The sequence below is a fragment of the Copidosoma floridanum genome, unplaced genomic scaffold, assembly GCF_036245765.1.
Source record: "Copidosoma floridanum isolate Cflo_tuat_1 unplaced genomic scaffold, Cflo_Japanese_pri ptg000001l, whole genome shotgun sequence".
Taxonomy (NCBI): Eukaryota; Metazoa; Arthropoda; class Insecta; order Hymenoptera; family Encyrtidae; genus Copidosoma; species Copidosoma floridanum.
The window spans coordinates 6,124,980-6,149,823 of record NW_028321878.1 but is presented as its reverse complement, the minus strand read 5'-3'; the positions used below and the strand labels follow the sequence as shown (position 1 = coordinate 6,149,823).

The following is a 24,844-nucleotide window of genomic DNA, read 5'->3' as shown; positions in this document are numbered from 1 at the left end:
ATCAATTAGTATAGGTATACATATAGATGCTGATGATTCTTTTACATCATTTATACTATAAATAATTTATTGGTTCAACATATACATTACATCGAAAGTTCTCACTTAGATCCATATATTTAATCTAAATATGTGATTATTATATTAATTGCTTGTAAAAAATGCAGTCCAAACTTTTTGGATGTATTGACAGTTTGCGTGATTAAAAAAAAAGTTTACAATTTTTTGATACGTACATGTTCAAAAAAAAAACAAAATACTACACCCATTAAAAAAAATGTACAATTAAACATTTTTTTGGAACGGTGCATTTTGGCAAAACTAATACTAATGGTACACACGTGATAATATTAAAATTATCTTTGATATGGATGCGCTTATAACTTATGACTACGATTTACATCGTCTTTGACGTCTCCATGTACCAACCATATGTACATAATTTTCTTGCGATTTTAACGTGCTAAGCAAACAAATGCTCGCAGCTGAACCGCTATTATTTTAAAACTGAGTCGGTGATGGTTTTTTATTTTACACTGTGTGATTCTTAAATATTTTTACGCAGTTCAGAAATAAAGATATTTACAACGTTCTATTTACCAAAGCAGAGAGAAAAAAATGACCACGTTCAAAAAATTGTTGACATTTCATTTTCAACAAATAAGTATAAAGTTGTTCGGAAGGATCAAGGCGCAATGATAGCAACTACTATGGTACTATAAGTATCCGACAATATGCATTTTCTAGTGGTTTGAAACTTAAATGTGCATGCAATAAGATTGTCTTTTTTTTTTTTAAACAGCGCCAAATCGCCATTATCGCCTGTATTGTGTTTAAATACGCTATCAACAAAAATAAAATGAAAAATGTTTGGTGATTCATCAATTGACATATTAATGAAAAAATTTCTCGGTTGTGAATTGTTAAGACTTTACTTTGTACATCGAACAACCTGGTTTTCAATACGCACTCGAAAATATTTGGTCATTGGTTGTGTTTTTGAGTAAACATCACACGTGAACACTCTGGCTTGTCCAGCAAACCATTACGTGTATAATAGTGCTCGTTTTATTTATTTATTTATTTTTATCACGCCCATTTTAATGTCCCTGCAACTCGACTGATCAAACAAAAAAAAGTACCGTTTCGCTCTATACGTTATAATACACCACGCCAGTCTGACAAATACTACACATTTTGCAATATATGCACTACATATTTACGCGTGTGAAATCAATAAACTAATAATTACATTGTTAAAAACACTCGAGTCGAGCGATCAAAAAATTTGCTTTCGCGTTGACCATCATCGGTTTCAAAGATGACGATCTCTGCTCACAAAATATCATCGTTGGACCAACGTTTCGTTGGTCCTTAAAAAACACGCAAGGTTTAACAAAAAGTTTTCAATACTTTTCTTGAACCTTCGCAACAACGCCATCGGATTTCTCTGTACACTCGAAACGAGTGACCGTCACAAAATCGGTATCGCCGATACTTTTAAAATTCATTGGATTTCTCCTCAAAATTCAAACTCAGCCCCCCTTATCCCTTATATAGCTCGAGCTGGGGAAACGAAATCTCCATCCAATCGCGCAAAAGGTACAACCGCTCGTCGTTACCATCCTCATCATAGCTCTCCGGTCTCGAGGGCCTTGTTGATGTCACCGACGAGGGCACCGAGTACGGGTCTAAGCTCGGAGTCGTTGGCGAAGACGGCCTCGAGAAAGTCCGGGTGCACGAGAAAGTCAAATACCTGTTCGCACCGCTCCCGGGATTTTTCGGTCAGGTGGGGCTTTATGAGGGCGCGAACTGCTGCTCGACACCGCTCCAGTGACTTAACCAGGTAGGCGCGCTCGTAGCTGAACTCGAGCTCGTAGAACGACAGCACGACCATCGCGGTCGAGTGCAGGGCCCGGCGGATCTCCTCCAGGTTACCCGCGTCCGACGGGCCGAGCTGCTGGTTGCGGTGCAGCAGGCCGATCTGAAAATTTTTTCCTTCATGTCATTGTGTTCATAATACTGTCGACGTCGAGTCGTTCCAACAAAGCGTTACAAAAGTCGAGTATTTTGTATATATATTTCAAAAAACGCGTCGGTCGCTTCTCCACCGCATTGTAAGTTATTATACTCATATCGTCACGAGAATCGACGAACAACTAGCAACGAGTAAACAAAAATTGTCCCGTACTGCATAAAAAAACCAAATAAAAAAATCCGCGATTGTTATAAATGTATTAACACCGTGTATTGGTACTCGGGGGGGAGAGGGAAAAAAAGGCCCTTTGCGAGGGGGCGCACGGTTAAAAGTCATGACCAACCTTGATGGACAGCTTGACGATGTTCTTGAGCACCTTCTCGGGCTGTTTCTTGTCGATGCGGGGACTGGCGCGCGCGGCCCGGTCCATCAGCTTGTACAGGTTGTCGAGGAGCGACGCCGTCGTGTCGTCGATGAGCAGGGACCGGCCGGCCGCGGAAGCGGCGAAACGGTCCAGCAGCTTCTTTTGGGCCCGCAGACCCAAATCTCGGGCCCGGCTGCCCGTCGAGGCTGGGGCCGTTGCCGCGTCTACCTCCGACGGCATTTTGCTGGTGCCGGTCACCGGGTACAACTCCCCACCCGTGGCCGCTGACTGTATCACTGATTTATCGTGGAACAATGTGATTGTATCGTTATACCTTTTCTCACGTTGGGTTTGAGGATATTTTTGGGATCTACTCTCCAATGTATGGGTCGAGGAACGTTTTTCGATGGTGGGTTGTTTATCGAGAGTTACCTGAGCTTATTATCACATATATATGTACACACGCACACTCACACGCTCGCTAATAAAAAGTACTTTGCGCGAGTAGCACCGAGATTTTCAAAGTATCCTAAACACACGACTCACTTTGAGAGATTTTAGGCTGCATCGTTGGTAGCTAGTAGGTACGATATACTGCGATCATACAAATAGGAGAAAGGAACGAGTGTCGTGGCTTGCAAGTACAGCTGTTTGTTGAAAACTGTCGATGAATTTTGAAAGCAATGTTTCTTCGAAAGCTTATCTATAATTAAATAGCGTGTGTACATACATATACATACATACATACATACGTGCTCGTGCTTGGAAAGTGATAAGGATACGTTGGCTTAATTGCTTTAGGTTTGTATGTGTCACGTGCGACGACGAAATGTTGTAGAGGTAAATAACTGTACGTATTACTTTTTGAAAATTTTTTTTATAATTAAGTATTATGTTTTGTGATTCAACGATTTTCATTTCGTGTCAACTATAATGTACACAACATTCAATGTTAGAACAGCTAATTATTGTGCTTTTGTATAAAAACATTCAAGACTTGAATAGCTTTGAACAACGAGTAAATGATGAATTTTATGAACAAAGATTACCAATTTTTTTTTCAAAGATCAATAAAAATAGTTTACAGAAAAAAGTAAATAAAAATAAATTAATAGACATCTCTTGCAAGCTTGGCTCGCCTCTGGGTGGTTTTTGATCATTATCGGCTTATTTTTATCATTTTTCAATACGCGAATGCAACAAGGACAAGCACAAAAGGATGATGGATGGGTGTTGGTGCTTACATGCAAAACATGACTTACCGTCTAACTTGGATGCACCTCTCGCGGTAATATCCTCCGTGAGATAAGTAATGAAAACAAAACTTAAACAATGGTACGGTGGTGTCCGAAACTTAGGATAACTCAACTCAATAAACTAAAATAAAAATCGTGTACATACTGCAGTGACATGAAAAATCATAATGATGAATATAATGAAACAAAATTAAATTTAATTGTGACTAAATAGATAAAAGAAATGAAAATGTGGCAGTTCGTCGTGTAAATTAAGTTCATTAGGATTTTAAAAAAAGAGTAGCAAGAACTGTTTTGCTTGACTTTGGTTTTTAAAACATTTCGCGTAACTTTTTATAGTTAATTTTTCATACTATACCCAGATTATGTTTAGTTAAATTTTCATAGTTATACGCATAAAAACACTTGTCATTACGTTAGGTTGAGGAAAATTTTCTTCAACTCGTTTTCAATTGAGTATAACTTAAAACGCTGTTATAATTATTATTCTGATGTACGCCTGTGTTTTGACATTCAATTAAAAATTTAGGAAACCTTAGGAGTCGACGTACTGATTGCAATTCCGTGTAAAATTTTCTTATGACTCAAATATTTTTCAAACATAACTTACGATAGTATTTGTATTAACAAGGCAGCCTATTGTAATTACAACAGTAACGATTAAAACGATCCGATGAAATGAATTTCCTTGTTTTTTTAAATTATTAAAAAATCGATACCAAAAGTGCGAGACCTTGGACATGATTCCTACAGTCTCGCTATACCCATACCCCCCCTAGCGTATCGCTGAAAAATTCAAGCTCGTCCATCTATTACATATTGACATGCACAAGAAAAACCGCGCGTTACTCACAAACAAGGAAGGACACTTGCGCGCGAGCTTGCGACGACAACGAACTTTACACACATAATAATATGTATAAATATCCACATACAATACATGATGCAACTATACAGCATGATAATATAAACTACATAATGTAATCGCGTGCCACGAAATAAGTTACATGTGCGCTCTTGTAGGTGATTTTAAATTACTCACCTTGATTACAGTCACTCACGGCCACAAGGTGATAAAGCAGCCAACTTTGAAGCTCCATTACTGCTGTTCCCCACGCCACCTGCAAGTACACAAATTGTATTAAACGAAATAGTTTTTTTTTTTAATAGCGGGCCAGAGCTTTAATCTTTGAGATTTAATGCGTGTAACACGCACATAGAAGTCGTTGGAGATAAAAATGGGGGTTAAACGGCTGTATCGTCGAGGGTATCGAACTCGGTCTCTGTGAAGTACCAAAATGTTATAGGCGATAAAAATACGATGCCCGTCAAATATTTCTTATCGGTAAGGGCCTTCTTTTACTCACCACCGATTTCATTCACTTTTATTATTCCACATTATAGTATATATAAGTACTATCTACCTATCTATAGATGATGAAAAACAATAACACCGTTATCAGTTGTTTTTTCATTACTTATCAATATATTTCGTAATCCGTGAAGCGAGAGATACCCACTAATTGATGTTAAAATTTGAATGGCACAAAAACAGGCCCATACACGAGTGCCGTTATATCTTCGCTGTTTGTAATGTATGATTGGGCCATCATTGGAAAGGGTATACCGACATGGTACCGTATACGAATAACGACAGTAATCATGATTTTCAAATGAGTATAGGCTCTGTTTATGTTGTAAATTTCTCTCAATGTAAGATCACGCGCGAAATGTATAGGTACCATAACAATAACACACGTATGATGTTGATGGTGCATCAGCTCTATGCCTGATGTATGTATATAACAACATGTGTCGGGGTGGCAGTAAAAGCTCTCGAAAGCTTTCGTAGTTCCCCCGAGTCATTCGCTAAATTGATACTTCACCGTTGAAATCGATAAACGTCCTATGCGCGTGTTATACGTATACACACACATCCAAGAGAGAAAGCTTCACTTTTTCCAAGACACATCACACGCCTTATCTCTCGAGGGTCTTGGAAAAAGCAACGGAGGGAAGCCCAAAAAAACAAAAAGAGGCTGTTTCTCTCTTCAAAAGACATTTACAAGGAAAAAAGGTCGAAAAGGCAGCTGGTGGGTTGCTCTTAAGAGTAGCTTCGCGGTTATTTTTGCGCGAACTGGGTAAGAACACTCGAGGATTTTTCTATTCCTTCCCGCGAGAGAGAGAAAACCGAGGGACACTTGGTCTAATTGGCAGAGAAGACTCTTGCATCTGGAAGTTTTGCAAGACTTTTTTTCGAATTATAATATATAATGTAGATACAAATGTTGTGGGTACGTATGTCGCAAAAAACAGATGGTATAGGTACTGTGAAGCGCAGGGTATGCCCACCGATCTCGCTACCGATATTTACAAGCAGCGTGACTTGAATCAGTATATATAAACATATGCTTTTGTTGCTGATGTTTTGACACTTAAATGTTTACATATGTAGGTATACCCGCTTTATTTACTACGACGACTAATGTCGAGAGCAGAACACAAAGATAAAAGGTATACATGCAATGCGTATACAATATACCCACACAGTAGAGATTTATTTTTTATTTTTCGATGTAAGCGTCGAGCTATGCTTTTCAAACACTGAAGCGCTCGACGGCATGGCAATATTACACGATTGAATCGATTAATTGCGTTGTTTTTACTTTAATTCATTCAGCTGGGAGTAGAAATTATATATAACTATCCGAACGCAAATTATTCGCAACAAATTACAAATTAAAAAAAAACAAAGTAGAATCACCATGTACATTTGACTTTTTTTTTTTTTTTTTTTGTTTTTTCTTGTTTATAAATTAGAAACGAACCAAGTGGGTGTATTATATACAAAAGGTTTATTTAACTTTTGAAACAATCGGTGAGCATCGGGCAGGACAACTTTAAAGTAACAAACACGAAAACAAGAGAGGTGCGGGTGCGGGTGGCTCATTTGTCGCACCGCGGTCTCGTTGTTGTTTTCATTGTTAAACTCTGCTCAACCGCTCACTTGTTCCTCCTCGTGTGCCGAGTATGTGAGTTACTTGCAGGCACTCGTACGGCACAAAAAGTAGGCAGTAAGACATCGTAGGAACTTGTACGGCAATACATTTTTCTCCAGTTGTCTTCATCATCATCATCATCATCGGACACGCAATCACAAGTGTTGATGGTATACACATCCAAGTATACTTTATTTATTCGGCGTGATATTCCAAAATGAGAGGTACAAGCCGGTAAGTGAATTAAATTTTATTCAAATTTTTATTTAATAAATTTCGGTGCTCTCGATCGGATTTTACGCGAGGGCTGATTGATACTAACGCAAGCCTCTTCTGTCGATCGGTTCTAAGAGTTTATTGTCCATTTTATATGGTATCTGCCCGTTGATTTATATCATTATTCCGCCACATGCACTGCATATTTTTACCTTTCGCGTTTTTCACGAAAAGTGCCTCCTGGACAGCATTATGGACCGACTTTTGATAAGATAAACAATTCAAGCTCCATAAAACAGTCCTCTTTCTGTCAATCTCATAGATTAAATATATGTGTGAAGAAATCTTCAAAATTATCCCGTTTTTGTCCCCCATTTTAATAAACAAACATTTTTTTGAGACAAAATTTTTTTCCTCATAGCACATGGCATAAAGAGCAAAATGAGCCCTATCTCGAAGGTATGCCTCAAATAAATTTTTTTAATTAAAATGGGGGACAAAAACGGGGTAATTTTTGTAGATTTCCTCGTATATTAATTTGCCTCTTTTATGAATGTTTAGGTACCAAAGAAGCTCCAGAGGCAGGGGTCGAGGTATGGATTACAGCTCGCGAACTCTTCCATCAAAACCTCCGGGGTGGGGGGTACAAGGACCAGCCCCTCGCGAGTTTGTCCACCAACACGCATGGATTGGAGCTCCAAGGCCAAAAATCGGATCGGTAAGTCTTGCACTGTCGACGAGCAGTACCGATAATATGACGCGGATAGGAGATGCGAAGGACAAACAGGTCCTTCATCAGCTTGACCAGAGGAAGACCTCGCCGGTGCTCCCACCAATGCCGATCTCATCTGGCTACAAGCTCCAGGTAACGACAAACACGAGCTGCTCGTGTAATGTGAATTTATATTAAATAGAATTTGGGGTTGGTAAAATGAAACCAAACGTCCTCGTCCAAGAGTAACACGTCGTCAACCATACTTGTAAATAATGTATATACCACATGCCATGTAGATTCAATTTTTTTTTTTTTTTTTTTTTTTTGTTTCCACTCTTAGTCCCATAAAAGGTGCATGGAACTGATTCCTGATGGCTACATGGGTATTTGTGATACCGTCAAGTACATTCCAGTTTCCTCTATAGAGCGTGACTCCAATGGGGATTTTGAAGTTATGGTTTCTGAAACTGTTACGCCGTCAATTTTTTGTATCATGCTTTTAAAAAATTGTGACGAGTTCAACGAGTTTATGAGCCGTTTGGGGTATTTCTGTCATCTCAATAATATCCATTTACTCATTCGGTTAATCTTTTTTAAATGCTGTTAATCGATATTTTTTTTTTTAGGGACTTTTATGAAGAGAAAGATGTGCAGTCCCTCAAGGTCCCTCGATGTATTTTACAGCCTGGACTGAATGTTTGCTGCAACCTTTTAGGTGTTTGGTATAGAGCAATGATCATAAAAATCAGGGATGACGGATCGGTCGTGGTTAGAGAATTTTCACTTGATAATTAAAATCATCAAACATTTTTTTATTATATCCTCGATTCTTAAAAAAAACGTAATTTCAGGTATTTTTTTACGACTACGGTATTGTCAGATCGTACGATTCCAATGACCTGTTCTTCCTACACGAGTCTTTCTCAAAGTTACCGGCTCAAGCCATAGTTTGCGGCTTGCACGATGTCAAGCCCATTGGCTCTTACGTGTGGCCAAAGAGTTCTACCGATGCATTTGCCGATAAAGTATTAGGATTACTCTTTGTGGCAAGAATTCATGTTTTACGCGAAGATGTGCGTAATTTCGTGAATTGCTTGGGAATAAAAATTTTAGTCGTTATGGAATGTTGTGTTTCATTGTTCTTTTATTTTCAGAACAATACCATGGTAGTGTCTTTGACAAATAAAACGGACAAACGCGAGGACGGAACTGTAAGCGATTGGATGGTGAAAAATAAATTGGCTAATTGGGGAGAAATGGTTTGTTACGAGTACTAGTACATCACGAAAATTATATGTATAAATTTCTTTTTTTTTCCATTCAGACTTTCAATAAAATAATATGTGTCTTACACGCATGATTACAATAATTACTAAAACGAAATGGGATCTCAGAATCTTTTATTTAATTTTCATGCTACGAGTGATTAAAATATGAGAAAATTTGATGGCATCGGCCAAAAAATTTCAACAGTTTTCGTTTTGCTACAGGTCAGTTACGACGAAGCCCCTCTTCATGAAAGAGTACGGGACGCAGGGCACAGTCACAAGCAAGTTACTAGTTATAAACTTGCATCAGTTGAAACGAAACGGGATGATAAATTACCGGTGATTGACAACAGTTCAATGGGTCTGTGTCATCCAAAAGAAAACCCCGACTCCATGGAAGAAACCAATGTGATGGACCAATCAATTTGTGCCGATGTACCCAGTCGAGACGAACTTCATGAAAGTTCGACTGAGTCGAATATCAACAGCTTGATGAAAATTTCGATTGAAAACAGCCAAGATTCCGGTGAGGTTCAAGCAAATGAACAGGGCAAGTCCCCTGAGCTTGCACAGAAATCTTCTATGATTCCAACCGTTTCGAAACGAATCGACGGTGATGTGTCCACACAACCGTCAGAAATGAATGTCAAAACGGAAACTAAACAAAATGAAAAATCGGATCAACTGGCAACCGTCAACCCAAGACAATTAGTGAATACCGATTTGGGGGAAAATGTTAATCCGGCATCCCCGTCTGTATGCAGTAGGGGGACAAGCCTAGATTTTAATAAGGACTTTGTTGAATCTAATAATTCCGAAGGCAATCAGGTGTTCGGAGATAGTGTCAGCAATAAAGATGGTGGGCCTGAAAGGGGTTCTCCACCTCAAACTCGAAAAATTTTGGACGGAAACAATGTTTCGACACAAGACACAGCTTATTTTATGATACGTGAGTTTATTATTATACTTACACATAATGTTTTTTATACAGAAGTATTTTTTAAAAGTTTTTAGTGATAACCGGATACGTAATCTTTCCAGATCTTAGTGAAAAAATGGATCAAAAAGCTTTTCACGTTTTTCATTACGACAAAGAGGGTTGGTTATTCCTTGAGGAATTTGTTAAAGTTTTTACAAATTTGAAGGAACCAAGAGTTTTTCTCAAAATTTTAGATGTTTTAAATTGTTCTCTACCCTTAAAGCTCATAAATAGAGACACGGAACCTCAACTTTTCTCTCAATTAGATGAGTAAGTGATCAATATTGGCAATAACAATAGTAACTCGCGAAAAATAATAACATTCAAAATAAGCGTGTATAAATTTTCAGAAGTGCACTGATTGTTCCGCGTGAGCACAACAAAGTTAAGTCAGATTTCGATTTGACGCTTATGCCCTTGAGAAGTATGTTCAAAGTTTTGGAAAAACTTGGTTTGGTATCTGTCGAGATTATGCTTGAGGCATCGTATGAGATCAAACGACTGAACGAAGAAGCAGCACAAAAATTTTTGTTCGCCAAGTACAAAAACAAAATACTTTATGATTCGTTGGTGAGTCTCAGCTGTACCGAAATTAATACGATTGTTACATTAAATTCTTGGTATCACATGACAATTTCGTTTTTACTTTTTCAGAACATAGTTTTGCAGTACAAAAAGTTCAGACGTGCCATCGATGGATCAGTCTCGCCCAACTCGAAATTCTCAATCACTCCGTGATATCGTAAGCTTTTTGAAATAGCAGGCACTTTATGAATAAGTACGTTTTAAAGTCTTCAAAAATGTTCTGTTGTTGAATAGTTTTTTTTTTATTTTATACAAATTGTTAAACAGTTACATTTTTAATACTTTTAATATTTTTAACACATTTAATTTACAAAAGTTAACAGCAAATATGTTAAAACCAACACAGTTACGAAACAACTGTTATTCGTGACCAAATCTACAAATATAAGTACATTTTTATTTAATCTAATCATCTTGATTTTGGTCCCAGTTGAAAATATGAAATCGACAATCCAAAAATTAAAGAAAATGTAAAATATACCTCGTTTACAGTCAGACTAGAGTTTGCAGTAATCAGTAGTTCGAAACAATTGTACTGACTATGAGAAAATTCATATTGTCTTTGTTTCTTCGAGAGTATTTATAGTTTAAAAAAAATATTATTAACAAGCTCAAGCGTCTATTTTATAAACCCCACGTGTCACCTACTTCGTTTGCCGGCGTAAGGTCTTTGATCGCAATTATTAATAGACACTGTGCAAATCGATTACCAGAGCCCTGAGTTATTGGCTTTCTCGCAAATGAACATCAGGTAGCGAGCAAATTTAACGAAGTTAATGCTCTTTGAACCCCTCGAAAGCTCACTATAAACTGAACTCTATTAAACGTATTGCATTACGAAAAACCACGTCCTTTGTTCCTACGAATATATATTATTTCAATTTCAACGAAAATTCTTTGATGAACTAACGATCCTCTTCAAACCGCAAGCTCGTAAAATTGTTTTAATGTAAGAATGTAACAGACCTGTTTATCATTCCGGATTTACCCTACATATTTCACAGTAATTGTTCCAGGACTCTCCTATCAGAGATATTTATCGTGTATGCTTTGCCGGTTGTACATCCATACCAACGTTTCAACGAATAAATTGGATTTTTCTTTTTTTGTGATTCTCTTGACGCTGCGGCGATAAGAAATATATACCAACGTTGGTATGGTTGTACACCATTACGTCGTGAACAATACATTAAAGAAGTTGAGCATATAGGTGGCAGTCACGTGTCCCGAAAGGTGTAGTCAAGTTTTCACAGTAACGTCAGGTTTTGCCAGTATAGAGGTAAGAGAAAACATATCCTAGGGGCTGATGGGGATGAGGATATACGAGAGCGCGGCAAAGTGGGCTTCGTGCCCATCCCCGGCAGCACACGTGTGCGACGGAGCAACAATTGCTCGGAAAGCTTTGAGGAAACGGGGCGGATAAAAATCGTGTGTTGTACCTGTATACATGTATAGCTGAGTCGTCCCTGAGCCCTCTGGCCTCATGGCTCCCTTCCTATACAATAGTATCGACCCCCGAGCAGCTGTTGCTCGAGGTGAGACGAGCCTCGGGATGGTGGAGGGACATGTTATACGTATATTATATACCGTATGTTGCACCTTGCTTGGTTTTTCATTATTTTTTCTATTTCCTTCCTTTTTCTCCGGCGAAAGATTATGGCGACGGACGGACACATGCTTGGATTTTCTGGATTTTCAAGGAGAAAGAGCCTGTCATTGTGCTTCTGGGTTTTTTTTTTTTTTTTTTTTTTTTTTGTTTTTTTTGAAAGAAAAGTCTTAGGACGCGTTCAGAGTCTGAAAAGTCGACGTGCTTGCGCAGTTTGACGTTGTTTTTAATGAAAAAGTACTACGGTGTTGCAGAAAAAAAAAATGTATATATACACGTGTGCTTGCTTGATAATACATTTCTTGCGTGTATTCATCTTTCGTGAAGAGTAATTTTTGGAAATAAATGTACGCTGGCGGGTATTGAGAACTAATTTTTGGACAAAAGTTTTTTTGATACGTTACGGTAGCCGTTTGTTTGAAAGTTAAAGCTCTATTTTTTTTTTCAAAAAAAAGAAACGAGAAAAGTTGATTCGTGGATGGTTTTATGAGTATTATCGTGATTTAGTATGTTTTCAAATAAAAATCTTTTCTTTGTTGCAGCGCTTGTTCATTTTTTTTTTTTCCATTACTTTCTATTTCTTTCCATTATTTTTACAAACACAGCACTGTTATCCATGACTTTATCCAATTTAATTTTCCTTCTCCCTTGCAGCAAATGATCGACCTCGTTTTTTTTTTTTTTTTTTTTTTAATTTCTCGTCTCACATAGTATCCCGTTGGTACTTACAGATGTTGACAGTATTTTATAAGCTATTATTCCTAAAAACAAAAAGATATCGAAAACTTGTTGAAAAATGTTTCTCTTATTCTTAACCAACAAACAGTATATACATAAAAGTAAACAATAATAGCAGATGACGGAAAAAACACTTCGAAGATAAACTCTTTGTATCGAATACAACGAGGTGTATCCGTATACGCGCATCCAGAGAACAATCATCCAATTAAGATCGTCAATGTCTATCTAGTTCAGCTATACGTCGTATACTTATTACGTGCATCTTAAAAAAAACTACGTAATATATATATACCCACAGCTAGAATATGTTTTTCCTCTCTATAAAATTTACTTCTACAAACATGATGATTCCATTATACCATCAAACCGGATGCGCCCACGTACCTATACACATCATAAGTTAAAAAAAAAAAATTACAAGAGCCATCGTGCAAGTAACAGATATCCATACGAGCGTATACCATTCGCTCTTCCCTTTTTTTCTCCGATCCACACGCACGCGAGCAACATCTGCCTTTTCAAGGTATGTAACCCACACACACAAGGCACGCGACAACGGCACGCGTACGTTCAATCGATCTCTCTGCAAAATGGACGCACGCGCTACTGTGCACGGGAAAGCGTATGGAAATTATATTAAAAGACATGGCTGTCACTTTATTCCATTATATCAAGGTTGACGAGGTTTAGTACCAAAAAAGGGACATTGGGAAAAAAAAAGAAAAAAAATTTCGTTACAATAAATGAAAATCTCTTGGAGCCGATATATTCAACGTTTTCCACATTGTCGCGCTTCTATGCCGATAAAATTATGCATACGTAGATTTTCACACGTCTTAAATATACATAAATATGAGAGATCGAAAAGGTACCTAGGTATATGTATATCCTGTAGGGTTGTTTTTCGGTTCAAATTAAATTATTATACTCGTTAGTTGTCAAGAAATCGACGATGAATTAATGCCCTTTATCCTTCCTGTTTGCACTCAATAAAATACACACGCTCTCTTTATACCTATATACACGGACAATGGGCACGTTAAGAGTTGGGACGGCGCAGGTGGACGAGTAAGTATATTTTCCGAAGACCCGAGTTCGCTGTCCTGAATAAGTTATATTATAATATGACTTGGTCGTACGGGTGCGCCTCTCTTATCTTATTTTACCCACAAAGCAAACACATCGGGTACATCGAAGCCCAATCAATCGTTATTTCATCTATTTTTCTTTTTATATAAATGCGAACACTGCTGCTACTGGGAGTACTTTAAATAAAGTATAGTTAACCCGAGTTGGTGGACTGGAGTTTAATTTGCACGCTAAATTCACACCCTCGTTGCAGAGTTGTTTGAAAAGTATTACGGACTTAGTAGTATTAAGTACGTAGCTGTACAATTAGAACTATACATATACAGGGACGAGACAATGGGAAAAGATGTTGTATAATAACTGCGCGTATACGTGCGATGTAGGTATTTTGTTTTGTTGTAGTAATGGGACATGATGGTATTGAAGGATCTGTGAAAATTCCCATGATAAAACCTACACGTTAACGCTATGCGCTGACGTTGGGACTTGATTGTACATATGTGATGGGCGTATGCATTTTACATTGTGCAAGAACATAAATTATATGTATATATTGTAATGTTGTAAAAGTTATGCGCGTGAGGAGAAAGCAAACTTTCTTTTCGCTGCACGAACAATATAGTATTAATGCCCTCTCTTCTTTTAGAATGTGAGACTGTCATTTATGATGTAATGTAGATGTATACGTAACAAATTATAAAAAAAAACAAAAAAAAAAAAAAAACATATGTGAAAACAGGAAGGAGGAGACTATTTTTCACTTCTTGGGCTAGGTGCAGGGGAGAAATTGACGTTTTGACGATCTGAACAACGAATAGATAATATATATCCTTCGAATTTGATTGAAAGTCCTTCGACAGCCTTTGACTGTTCACAGTGTGTAGTATAACGTACATGCTTTGCGTTTTGTATGAAAAATCACAGTCTTTTACAAAATTTTTGCCAACGTGGGTAGAAAAAAAAAAAAAAAAAAAAAATTTACCTCCTTGATGCTTCAAAGTACAAGCCCACACGTATCCGTCATACCCACTTACTTGTATACTTTGTACAGGGTACGTTACATCAGTAATCTTGAGTAGATTCTAGATTATCCTATATAGACGTATTTCAGTCCACAGACACGTAAGAGATCGTTGCAAATGAACAGCTGCATCACGAAAGTTCTCCGAGCTCTCTTTTTGCTCCCCTTTTCTTCGGTGCCATTCGTATATATATATACTTACTGTTATGTACATAATATATATCATCAACAACTACACCCTGAACTGCACAACATGCGTGTAACGGATGCAACGATGTGCCGTGAAAGCCATCGCGATTATGGTCGTTATTCAATAAAAAAATGAATAAATAATCAAGTGAAGCATGGATTCCGATGGGTGTACCCTTTTGCTTGGCTTAAACCTCAAATCGATCGAAAATTGCAGGGACAAAGTTGAATCGAGGTTTTTATCCATCTTATGCTGCAATACACGCATTTGTAATAGCATGTCACTCTCGCGTCGATTTATAATTAAAAAAAAAAAAAAAAGAAAAAAAAAAGAGAACCTCATCCTCGGCTGTGCGTGTGGGATTGCTTTTTTTTTTCAACTGCCTTTCTCGCGACTTGTGCAAGCTGACCTGCTTCCAATGATCCTAATGAGGGGAAGTGTTTCTTTATGGATGCGGTTCTAGTGCAGCCATCCGGACGCCCTTGAGTGCGTGTGTATACCAACGTGTATATATAAAAGGTTCATAATATATAAGCATTAGGAAGAAGCTCGAGTGCCCGGGCTCACTCTTTCTCGCTCTTTTGCGCGAGGTATGCGCTTTTTCGCTGTGATGTGATGCTGATTCGATCGGATGAAAAAGGCCATACTTTTTCCTTCGACTTTCGTGCGATTTGTGGGACCCAAATGGGTGCAATTGTGACGTACATATCGTGTAAATCATCCAAGCGTATACTTTGTAAAAGCGTTTCTGGGGATGAGATTCAAGATCCATTCATTTAAACTTGATGTTTTTTTTGTTTTTTTTTTCATCATTGTGTGCCATCCACTAGGGGGGGGGAGGGAATCAATCCCATTGAACTGTGCTAGTGTTTGGATTATTCGGGCAAATCTCAAGGTATCGAAAATCTAAATATCATTTTATTCTAGCGTTTCTTGGTTCAATGGTTGTTTATGTTTTTTTTAATTTAATTTAATTTTTTTTTTTTTAATATTCATAAAGTCGAAAAGTACAATTACATGGTTTAGTTGAACTTTGTAATTGATGAAGTGTTGTACCGCATAGATTACAAACAAAAATTGTCATGATGTACACCTTCATGAGAAATTGTTTATTTTATTAATCCATTGATCGTTGTTACACTAAAAAGTGTCCCCAATCACGGATGCAAACATGTTTCTGTGGTATAAGCATAAATATACAGTTGTCCTCGAGTAGACCGTCGTTTCACGTCAACTAGAGCGAAAGTTAAGGGTGATTTTCCGTATTGGCGATTGTTTCTTCGCTACACCTACATCGATCGAAAAATCATAACTTTCTGTAAAACGTCTTTTACCGTTTGAAAAAGAAAAAAAAAAAAAGTCAGACTGTCGTGCCTGGCAGCAATCAAGCGAATAACGATAACAAGTGCACACGAACTAGTCCAATCCTCTCTGATGTGTTTGTACAGCACCGTTCAAACAAACAGCTCTGCATTTAACTCGGACGGTGTTTTAAACGATCATGTTTGATGGCCGAAAAGACACGTGAATATAATTGCGCCTGACATGTCAAAATACATGCACGTATATCTACACACATGTACAACACCATCAGGGCTATGAATTCCAAAACACAGAAAGACACGGCTCGTTCTGCGTTGACGGGAGTGCTATTAATTTTTTACTTCTGATAAATTCAAAGAGAGAAAGAGAGATCTTCTCCCTGATAATCTTTTGATTGTCGTATGCTGTAGATAGGTAGAATGATTACAAATTTTCATCTTTGGATACTATAAGTCACCCAGACGATTTTTTCCAAACAGATAAATCTCCTAGCTGAAAGACAATAGTTGCAAGTCCATGAAAAAACTCGAAAAACTTTTTATTTTATTTTTTTTTCTACTTTTCAAGATGAAACCGTTACTTGGTGACTCGTTATTTCTGGTACCTATAGAATTATACTCAAGATTGAACTCTTGTATATCCGGATTGCTGTAGTTTCCTATCGTCCAGTTGAGTGCATTATACATTTTTTGTTTTTTTTATACATTTAGCTTTCTTTTTTTCATGACCACCGGAGCTACAGCAAGTGCAGCAAACACAACTCGCGAAAACGGCTCCAAGGTGCAGTGATATCATCCGAGATAAAATCGTGCAGGTCCGCGTTTAATTTGGTCGATCGAGATAAGTATTAGGCTGTGCAACTTGTTGATGTACGTACGTTTTAAGCTGCGGCTTCGTTACGTTAAATTCAATGTGGTTTTCGACTTTAATTAATAAACAATACGCGAGCCTCACAGCATTTCCACGCAATTGTCATTTCATTACTACATTGGCGCTAATATAGTATAAACGTGAAGATATGTATAAGTACCTCTACTGTTGGTCAAAATTTTACGGGTTTTTGTTGAAACACCCCAAAAAAAAAAATAAAATAAAATAAAATAAAAAACACGCAGCTAAATAAGAGTTTTATTTAACAAATAAGTAGTTCGTGACGATAAAAAAAAAATTAAGAGGAAAATGCAGTTAGTACTTACAACTCAATTAAATGAACGACCGAGAGATAAGAAAGAATATGTGTCGCTGTAAATTGACATTTAACGATGATAATAGACGCGCGAACGAGACATGAGTTAAAAAGTTTATTTTTAGAGGCTGATGGTTGTTAGAGTACATACATATTTAATTGAAATTTGAGGGAGGCTGTAAATTGGAGTGAAATTCGATTACTTAGATTATAAAATCCATCAAGCTAGTAGCTGTACAATGATCACTTACAAAAAATAACCTCGCCCATAAAAATTAACACCGACGTAAAAACGCGTCCGTAAACCTTGTAAATAAAACACATCTCTTTATTCGAACAGATCCTCTTGCTGTAGAGTTGGTGTAGATAATAATATATACCTATACAGCAGAGGCAGCAGCTTGTTGCGTTTATGCATGACGAGCACGTATAGGGCGTACTATAGAGATATATGGATACTTATATATACGTTTTATATTGCAGGTATATGAGTAGGGGAACGTGGGGCGGAGGTGGGCATAGCCGATAAAATGGGCATGCAAATATTTAAAAATAAAAACATATTTTTAGCTGAATCCTCTGTAATATACATATACAACATCAATAGTTTCTCTATCCAAACAAATTTACCGGACTAAAAGCTTTTTTTTTTACTACGAGCTGATTCAACTCTTAGTCGAAGATAACCTACAAAAAAAAAATTTTTAATCACTTGGCAAATTTATTATACATGACCTACATAATTATCCATGATATTATTCGAAAGCTTAGATCTTTAACTTTGACAGGCTATTTTTTTAATTTTTTTTTTACTTGTAATAAAAGAGTTATTAATAAGTAAAAAATATGTGTTGCGAGGGTGGGAATGGGCACCAAGGTGGGGCGCAAATGGGCCCGTGCAAGAAAGCAGTTCCGCATCGAGCGTCTGCTATTTGTAGGTATAGGTATACCAGTTGTATGTAGTTAGCTGTCAGCTGTCATACTTTATAGGTTAGGCTATTTATTTTTATTTTTGTTGATTTTTTATGTAGTTTTTCAAATAGTTTTTTAAAAGTATCGAAGCCAAAAGTAATATCGAAAATGAAGGTGACGAAGCCTATAAAAATTAATAAAAAAAAGTTAAAATTACAATCCAACCAAGTCGATATACCTACAACACATGATACGATTAAAACGACAATTGATAGTGTACTTAACTCAAATATTTGCATCGAGGAAGATTGCATCTCGATTAAAAATATACCAATTATTTTTCAAAACGATATCTAATTCTTTGTTTTAATTATTTTTCAAAATATATTACTGTTGAGTGTTGTATTAGCATGAATCAATCCAAAGAAATGCGATAATATTGTGATTAAAATGTGATTTAAAATTACAAGAGATTAATACTTAAAAATTATGTATATTATATTATTTGTTACAATATTTTTAATACGAATACTGTAAGTACTGCAAAATAAACTTAGATTTAAAATCAGTTTCAAAACCTACACACTTTCATACTGGGTGCATTATTTATCCGTGCCCATCCGCGCCCCACCCCCTGCTCACCCGTACCCTATGGTGAGGCACGAGTGAGCAGTTTTGGATGTTCTCGTTCTTCAGCATAAAAAAAATATATATTTATAGATTAAAGTTTAGCAAAGTATGGCACGGTAAAGTTAAGGTTCTTACCGTGTCAATAACGCTTGGACAATAATAAAATACTCAAAATTGTTGTCACAGTGAAATAATGAAAAAAAGGTGCCCACCTCCGCACCACGTTCCCCCTTATGTAAGTACATAGGAATTGGCAAGTATATAAGTATAATATACTCACCGCGAAAGGTTTCCGGGGTCGCCTCGGAGCGACCCTCGACCGTTGCTTGCTGGCTTACTTCTTAATGAGTACTACTTATATTCGTGCGTATAGCGAGGCTCAAGAGGGTGCGAGAGTCATTTTTGTTCAAACCATCCCTTGGTTATTGTTATTATTATACATATTATTTCTTCGTTACTTGTTCGAATACTCTTGCACCTTTGGTCACATACGATTTATAACTGAGAAAAACAATAATTATTCAACACACAACCGTCCACGATTCTTGCGATGACAATAGGTATAACGAACGAACAAAAAACGCTCGCGCGCGTTCGAAACGCCCATCAGTCTTTGCGCGCGGTGGGATTTTGTAATGAACGTATATAAGTGCGGTAAAAAGCTCTGGCCGCGCGCTCCGTTCGGAAGACCGGAGTCGTCTGGTTGGCGGTGCGAGCAGCGGGAGCAGCAGCTGAATAAGTATATATTATATACAGCGAAGGTCTTCCTTTTTTTTTTTCACTCCTCGCACCCTCCTCTCTGCCGCTCCGCCTGCTCTGCTCTCATATTATATATGTGCTGTGGTTATTCTCAACTGCTCTCTCCATGTGCGATATATATTTGTCGAACGTTGCCATGGTAATTCCAACGGCTATACGTGTGTGCGCCACCCCTACCTGGAATACGTACCTTTTAGGGGTGGTTACTGGGAATCAGGGTGTTCGACTGGTTCGCGGTGTCATTGTTGCGACGTTATTGAGCTTTAAACCGCCATTGCAGAGAAACCTTACAAACAGAAGCCTCTCGGAGCGGGAATGTTAGAGCTTAAAAAATGGACTTTTCAAGAAAACTATTTCTTATTTTCGCATGCATTGGGTGATTTGTGTGGCTCTTCTTTTGTGTTAGAGCTTTCGGAAAAAGTATTGATAAATTTGATACTTGTAACAAAAGTACACTTTGCTTGTGTTTGAAAACTAAATTTTTTGATTAGCATATGGTAAATTATTTGTTAGGTCTCACACGATTGATAATAACAGGTGAATATTGAAAAGTAGATTATTTTTGTAACTGTATGTATTGAGCTTTATAAAATTTTCCAAAGTGTAAAAAAACATGAAATGTACAATAAAAAAGTATAAAATAGTCAACTTTTCCTGAGCAGCTGTGTAATTCACAAACGTTAAAAATAAATGTAACTGTTTAAACTTTCGAGTATATATTATACAAAAATGTCGTTCAACTTTAACTTATTGTGCGTGTATTATGCAAGTAATGTATATGGCAATGCATTTGTTAGTTTAAAAAATTCCTCTCCACTGGTTCTGAATTTTTTGCAAATGTGCGTATGCTCTTTGTGAAATGTTCAATGCAGGATGCATTTCTTGTAGACTGGGCTCTTCTATCAAACTTAAGCTACATATTCCTGCAAAAAGTATGCATTTAAAAAAATTGATTTAAAATGATAAAGATACTATCGTGTGAAGTACGTACCAAAGTATGCATGTAAGGGATCTGGTTGTTCGTCAGCGTACTTGCCAAAGCCTCCCATTATTGTGTTTTGGGTATCAAGAAGAAATGCCCTATTCTCTTCCCAGTTTGATAATTTACTAATTCCCAGTAAATTTAAAGTTGCCCCAATCCAAAAGCTGTAACAAGAGTCCGATGGTTTGCCAGGTCTTCCATGAAAACCATCAACTTGCCTCATAAGACACCATCTCTTCAACTTGTCCAACTGATTTTTAGTGAGTGCATTATCTAGTTCATCCATTAAATGTAAGCTAGCCACAGCACAAAACGAAGAGCCGCCATGGCTCTCGAGACCTGGTCCTTGACCAAATCCACCATCATATGACTAAAAAGTACAATTATGTTTCGAATAGTTAAAAATTTTTTTTTTTTTTACTGTACTATACAATACTGTACAAATAAAGACTTACAAAACTTTTAACAATATAGTCAACAGCCTTTTCTTTATCCACTCCAGACCAGTCATCTAAAACAGCTGAAATCCAGCAAGCACAATAGAGAAACCTCATGTCACTCTCGTATCCTGTTATCATCGCGGTAAACGAACCATCCGAGTTCTGACAAGCTTCAACTGCTTTGATAATAGAATCCCTATCAACCTCACTCAAATCATCCTCAAGAATCAGCAACCCTGCTAAGCTTGTGTAGGTCATTGCCAAATGGCCACAGTGATATTTAGTTATTACATCTTTTGGAATCATGGAGGATGATTCAAAGCCCGATCTTTTGCCAGCTCCCTTGACTTGTAGTCTGTAAAACCAATTGATGGCGTCCTTTTTTTGCTGTTGAGATAGATGATCCAAAGCATTGAGTAGATCCAGACCTGACAGGGCAAAGTATGCTAAAGTCGCTCTCGAGGCATCTGGTACACCCTGAGGGACCATTTGAAGAACTAACTGAAAGTACTTGATGTGTTTCTTCTCTACCAATTTTGGTGTAGCTCTGCTCATTTTCCTCAACATCTTGAGGCTCTGTATTTTTTTTTTCTTTTGTAATAATATAAGTATTTATAACTAATCAACAACCAGAATGACTCATCATCTGCACAGTTCTTGTTGGAAAATCAATATTTACAAGTGAAAATATTTCTGTGCAGCCACATTGTCAGAATCACTGCTTTTCCAGCTTCTCTAAAATGAAATAATCATATAACTAATCGTGGTAAGATTGTTTTAAAATATCTTACTTGCTCAGTATGTTGACGATTAAAACTTACAATTATCAATGAAGTAGCATTTATGTGACAACTATTGTGCTCATAATTGTCACCATAACTCAGCTGTCAGTTTTAACAACTGCATTGAAAGTTAAAGTTGGATGTAACATCGTTTTCAATTTCTAAACAAACACAATTTATGACAGACGTACACAAATTTTGACCAAGCTCAGAAAATTGGTACCTACACATACCATAATTACAACAAATGCGTATTTAATTTATGGATTTGACACATGGAAACAAATAAAATAACCGATATCAAGAGATTACCGAAAAAAATTTTCGTCAAGTACTCACTATTCGTAACTCTAATTTAATCTGACAGAACTCGACATCATGAAAGCTTGTAAGAACACTAAGAGAATGATATCACGGTGCATCTATAGATGCTGATATAGATGTATGGAATGGAATACTACACGTTGAGAAATGAGAGCACAGAGAGAGACCCAGAGAAATGAGAGAAAAAGAGAGGGGTAAAGTATGTATACTTATACAAAAAGAGAGTGAAAGGCAGCAGCAGAAGCAGACGAAACCATCGCGCACCCTGCACAGCGCAATGTTAAGCTTCCGAGGGTTCGAGGTTCGAGGTTCAAGCAGCCAAGTATAGAGACACACGCACGTCACGCACTGTTCGACAAAACCGGCAAAAGGTATTTGCCATTCAATTCTTGATACACTATTAATTGTAATATTAATTGTTCGCAAGCTTACGATTAAACACAATGGCCTACAATATTTACGTATAAGTATGGAATTCATATACTTCACATCATCTCCATCGACACTCCATCCTGTGTGCCCTTAGCTCTGCGCGTCGCTCAGTTATAGGGAGTAGTATATATACCTTCTATACGGCACAAACGTCCTCTCTAGAGTGTAGACGACCTGGTACACCTATCTAGACAACCTTTACCCAGGAAGAGCAAAATCCTGGCGTTTTGTTTAATCGTCAGTTGGCATCACCAAGCCTCCTGATCCATTGTATACCTAATACACTTGCTCCGTTGTAGTTGTTGCTGCTTGTGCTGCGACTCATCGAATAACCTCAACCTCGGACCTTTTGTACCGGCAGACGTCTGTCGACATCGAGGTAAGAGTACAGCACAATATATCTGCGTGTACCTGGACAGTTGTGTCAAAGCCTCTAGGTATCTTGTATCTCAAAGTTTCGTGGATATCGACATCCATTTAACTTTCTACACCCACAAGTAGGTACCTACTTAGATATTGTTCGAGCATGTTGAGATTTCTTTTTTTCGGAGCGAATGTACTTGTACGTATTTACCGGAGCGTTGGATGTCTTTGAAATCTTGGTAAGTTGCGCGTATATAAGTATAGAGTTGCGTTGGTTATTTGTACCAAATCACCCCCTCCTTTCTTTCTCCTTAAAATGCAGGTTATAACGTGTTTCTGGACCAAAAGCTTTTTGTAAAAGTGCATGGTCTTGGTAAGTAACATTTTCTTACTTCAACTACTTAGCAGTGTTTCAGAAAAAATTTACGTTAAATTTTTTCACATCGAGCTCCAATTTTAATAAATAAATAGGTACGGCTCCGTTATTTTTGTTAACGTTTAAGTGGCGTTTTGGTGCTAGATAAATAGTTGTCTGGAACAAGGTTTTCTCCTTAATAAAATTCTTAGATTAAAGGAATCGTTAGCGATTGTTTGACACACCTTTGTAGTAATACTTAAACTGTACATTGATTGTTTAGCTAATGATAAAATGTAAATCAACAAACGTTATTTTTTGTACCACTAAATCAGGTATCTTCCCAATTTAGTACATTATGGGGTATCTGTCTTAGTTTTAGAGGTATCCAAATTAGCTTAGCTGCTATAGATCCAGCTTTATGATTAAATATGAATGTGTATTTTACATAAAATATATCATGTATGAAAACATTTTGTAATACATTTAACGTAAATACGAATCAAGTATTATTCGTTTATACAATTCGTTAATGCTTATGCATAATATTAACATAATTTAATATTAAAATATATTCCTGTAACTTTCTGCAGTTGGATAGGTATTGACGTTTATAAAATCGTACATTTTGTTCAATACTGCATAAGTCACAATTTAATAAGAATTTAGCCAAGTACTTTACACTGTGAAGTTTAAGAAAATTAAGGGGGCTCCAGCGGGAGGAGTTAGGAGGTCACAGGTAGCTTAATTGATAGATAAAAACACGCTGATTCCAACGGTGTCCTGATTTACCCCTCTAACCCTGGAAAATTTTGAGATATTTGCTCTCAAAGTTCGTACATTATACATAGCCTCTCATAGAGCAACGTGAAAACATCGGTATTTTCTAACAATAATTGAGGAGTTACATGTCAGGACTGTAACTGTTTTATAGAAAAACATCTCAGCTTTCAGATGGTACCTTCAAAAATATAGGTAACCCTGGAAATATTTGAGATATTTTGTAAAGTATTGATCAAGTCATTGAATTAGCAGAGTCATGACGGGATGCCATCTTGTTGTTTGTAAGGCGCGCGCTTTTGAATATTTCAGAATTACACTGCAAGTACTTACATAAGTTTCATGTCATTTGTAACTCTTTTTTAATCGTGTTCTCCTATGGATTACTTACACATATTTTTTTTTTTAAATAAAATAGAACATTGAAAAATTTTAACTGCAATTATTTTTTATTTTATCAAAAATTTCGTCAATAATTTTTTTATTTGAAATAACTCTTACTTTATTATTTACACTCATAGATAATAATGAGGTGATGCCATTTGTAGGATCTTTTTTATATGCATCTA

At 37.0% G+C, this 24,844-nt stretch overlaps 3 protein-coding genes across 8 annotated transcripts; 1 reads left to right on the top strand and 2 right to left on the bottom strand.

Moving 5' to 3' along the window:
• Positions 1–59: 59 nt before the first annotated feature.
• sigmar (Tumor necrosis factor alpha-induced protein 8-like protein sigmar) lies at positions 60–19,736 on the bottom strand. 4 transcript variants are annotated; one of them, XM_089592723.1, is made up of 4 exons: positions 19,339–19,736; positions 4,641–4,719; positions 2,322–2,638; positions 60–1,984 (listed from the first exon to the last, which is right to left on the bottom strand). In XM_089592723.1, exons 2-4 carry the CDS (start codon positions 4,696–4,698, stop codon positions 1,631–1,633), a joined length of 729 nt encoding a protein of 242 aa, XP_089448849.1. In that variant the 5' UTR covers positions 4,699–4,719; positions 19,339–19,736; the 3' UTR covers positions 60–1,630. The 4 variants fall into 4 exon arrangements, with proteins under 4 accessions (XP_089448849.1, XP_089448853.1, XP_023247862.2 ...); XM_089592727.1 differs by lacking the exon at positions 19,339–19,736 and adding an exon at positions 4,815–4,858; XM_023392094.2 differs by lacking the exon at positions 19,339–19,736 and adding an exon at positions 3,605–3,719 and having other exon boundaries at positions 4,641–4,709.
• LOC106644412 (uncharacterized) lies at positions 6,513–10,827 on the top strand. Its single transcript, XM_014359901.2, has 10 exons — positions 6,513–6,831; positions 7,375–7,678; positions 7,869–8,071; positions 8,155–8,296; positions 8,380–8,601; positions 8,683–8,787; positions 9,019–9,745; positions 9,838–10,045; positions 10,126–10,345; positions 10,430–10,827. The coding sequence occupies exons 1-10, from the start codon at positions 6,815–6,817 to the stop codon at positions 10,511–10,513; spliced, it is 2,232 nt and encodes a 743-aa protein (XP_014215387.2). The 5' UTR covers positions 6,513–6,814; the 3' UTR covers positions 10,514–10,827.
• A 715-nt stretch (positions 19,737–20,451) lies between the features above and the next one.
• betaggt-I (geranylgeranyl transferase type-1 subunit beta) lies at positions 20,452–23,345 on the bottom strand. 3 transcript variants are annotated; one of them, XM_014359878.2, is made up of 5 exons: positions 22,255–23,345; positions 22,061–22,182; positions 21,255–21,974; positions 20,809–21,169; positions 20,452–20,740 (listed from the first exon to the last, which is right to left on the bottom strand). In XM_014359878.2, exons 3-5 carry the CDS (start codon positions 21,804–21,806, stop codon positions 20,616–20,618), a joined length of 1,038 nt encoding a protein of 345 aa, XP_014215364.2. In that variant the 5' UTR covers positions 21,807–21,974; positions 22,061–22,182; positions 22,255–23,345; the 3' UTR covers positions 20,452–20,615. The 3 variants fall into 3 exon arrangements, with proteins under 3 accessions (XP_014215364.2, XP_014215363.2, XP_014215365.2); XM_014359877.2 differs by having other exon boundaries at positions 22,061–22,244; positions 22,361–23,345; XM_014359879.2 differs by having other exon boundaries at positions 22,361–23,345.
• Between the last annotated feature and the right edge of the window lie 1,499 nt (positions 23,346–24,844).

Excerpts from the sequence above, each read along its gene's own strand:
- LOC106644412 (XM_014359901.2), top strand. Across the intron at positions 8,297-8,379 it reads GGGATGACGGATCGGTCGTG|GTATTTTTTTACGACTACGG; the intron begins GTTAGAGAATTT and ends ACGTAATTTCAG. Across the intron at positions 9,746-9,837 it reads CACAGCTTATTTTATGATAC|ATCTTAGTGAAAAAATGGAT; the intron begins GTGAGTTTATTA and ends TAATCTTTCCAG.
- betaggt-I (XM_014359878.2), bottom strand. The coding sequence starts at position 21,806 with ATGTTGAGGAAAATGAGCAGAGCTACACCAAAATTGGTAGAGAAGAAA. Across the intron at positions 21,170-21,254 it reads ACTATATTGTTAAAAGTTTT|TCATATGATGGTGGATTTGG; the intron begins GTAAGTCTTTAT and ends TGTACTTTTTAG. Across the intron at positions 20,741-20,808 it reads TCCCTTACATGCATACTTTG|GAATATGTAGCTTAAGTTTG; the intron begins GTACGTACTTCA and ends TACTTTTTGCAG.
- sigmar (XM_089592723.1), bottom strand. The coding sequence starts at position 4,698 with ATGGAGCTTCAAAGTTGGCTGCTTTATCACCTTGTGGCCGTGAGTGAC. Across the intron at positions 2,639-4,640 it reads CGTGAGTGACTGTAATCAAG|TGATACAGTCAGCGGCCACG; the intron begins GTGAGTAATTTA and ends ACGATAAATCAG. Across the intron at positions 1,985-2,321 it reads TCGTCAAGCTGTCCATCAAG|ATCGGCCTGCTGCACCGCAA; the intron begins GTTGGTCATGAC and ends AAAAATTTTCAG.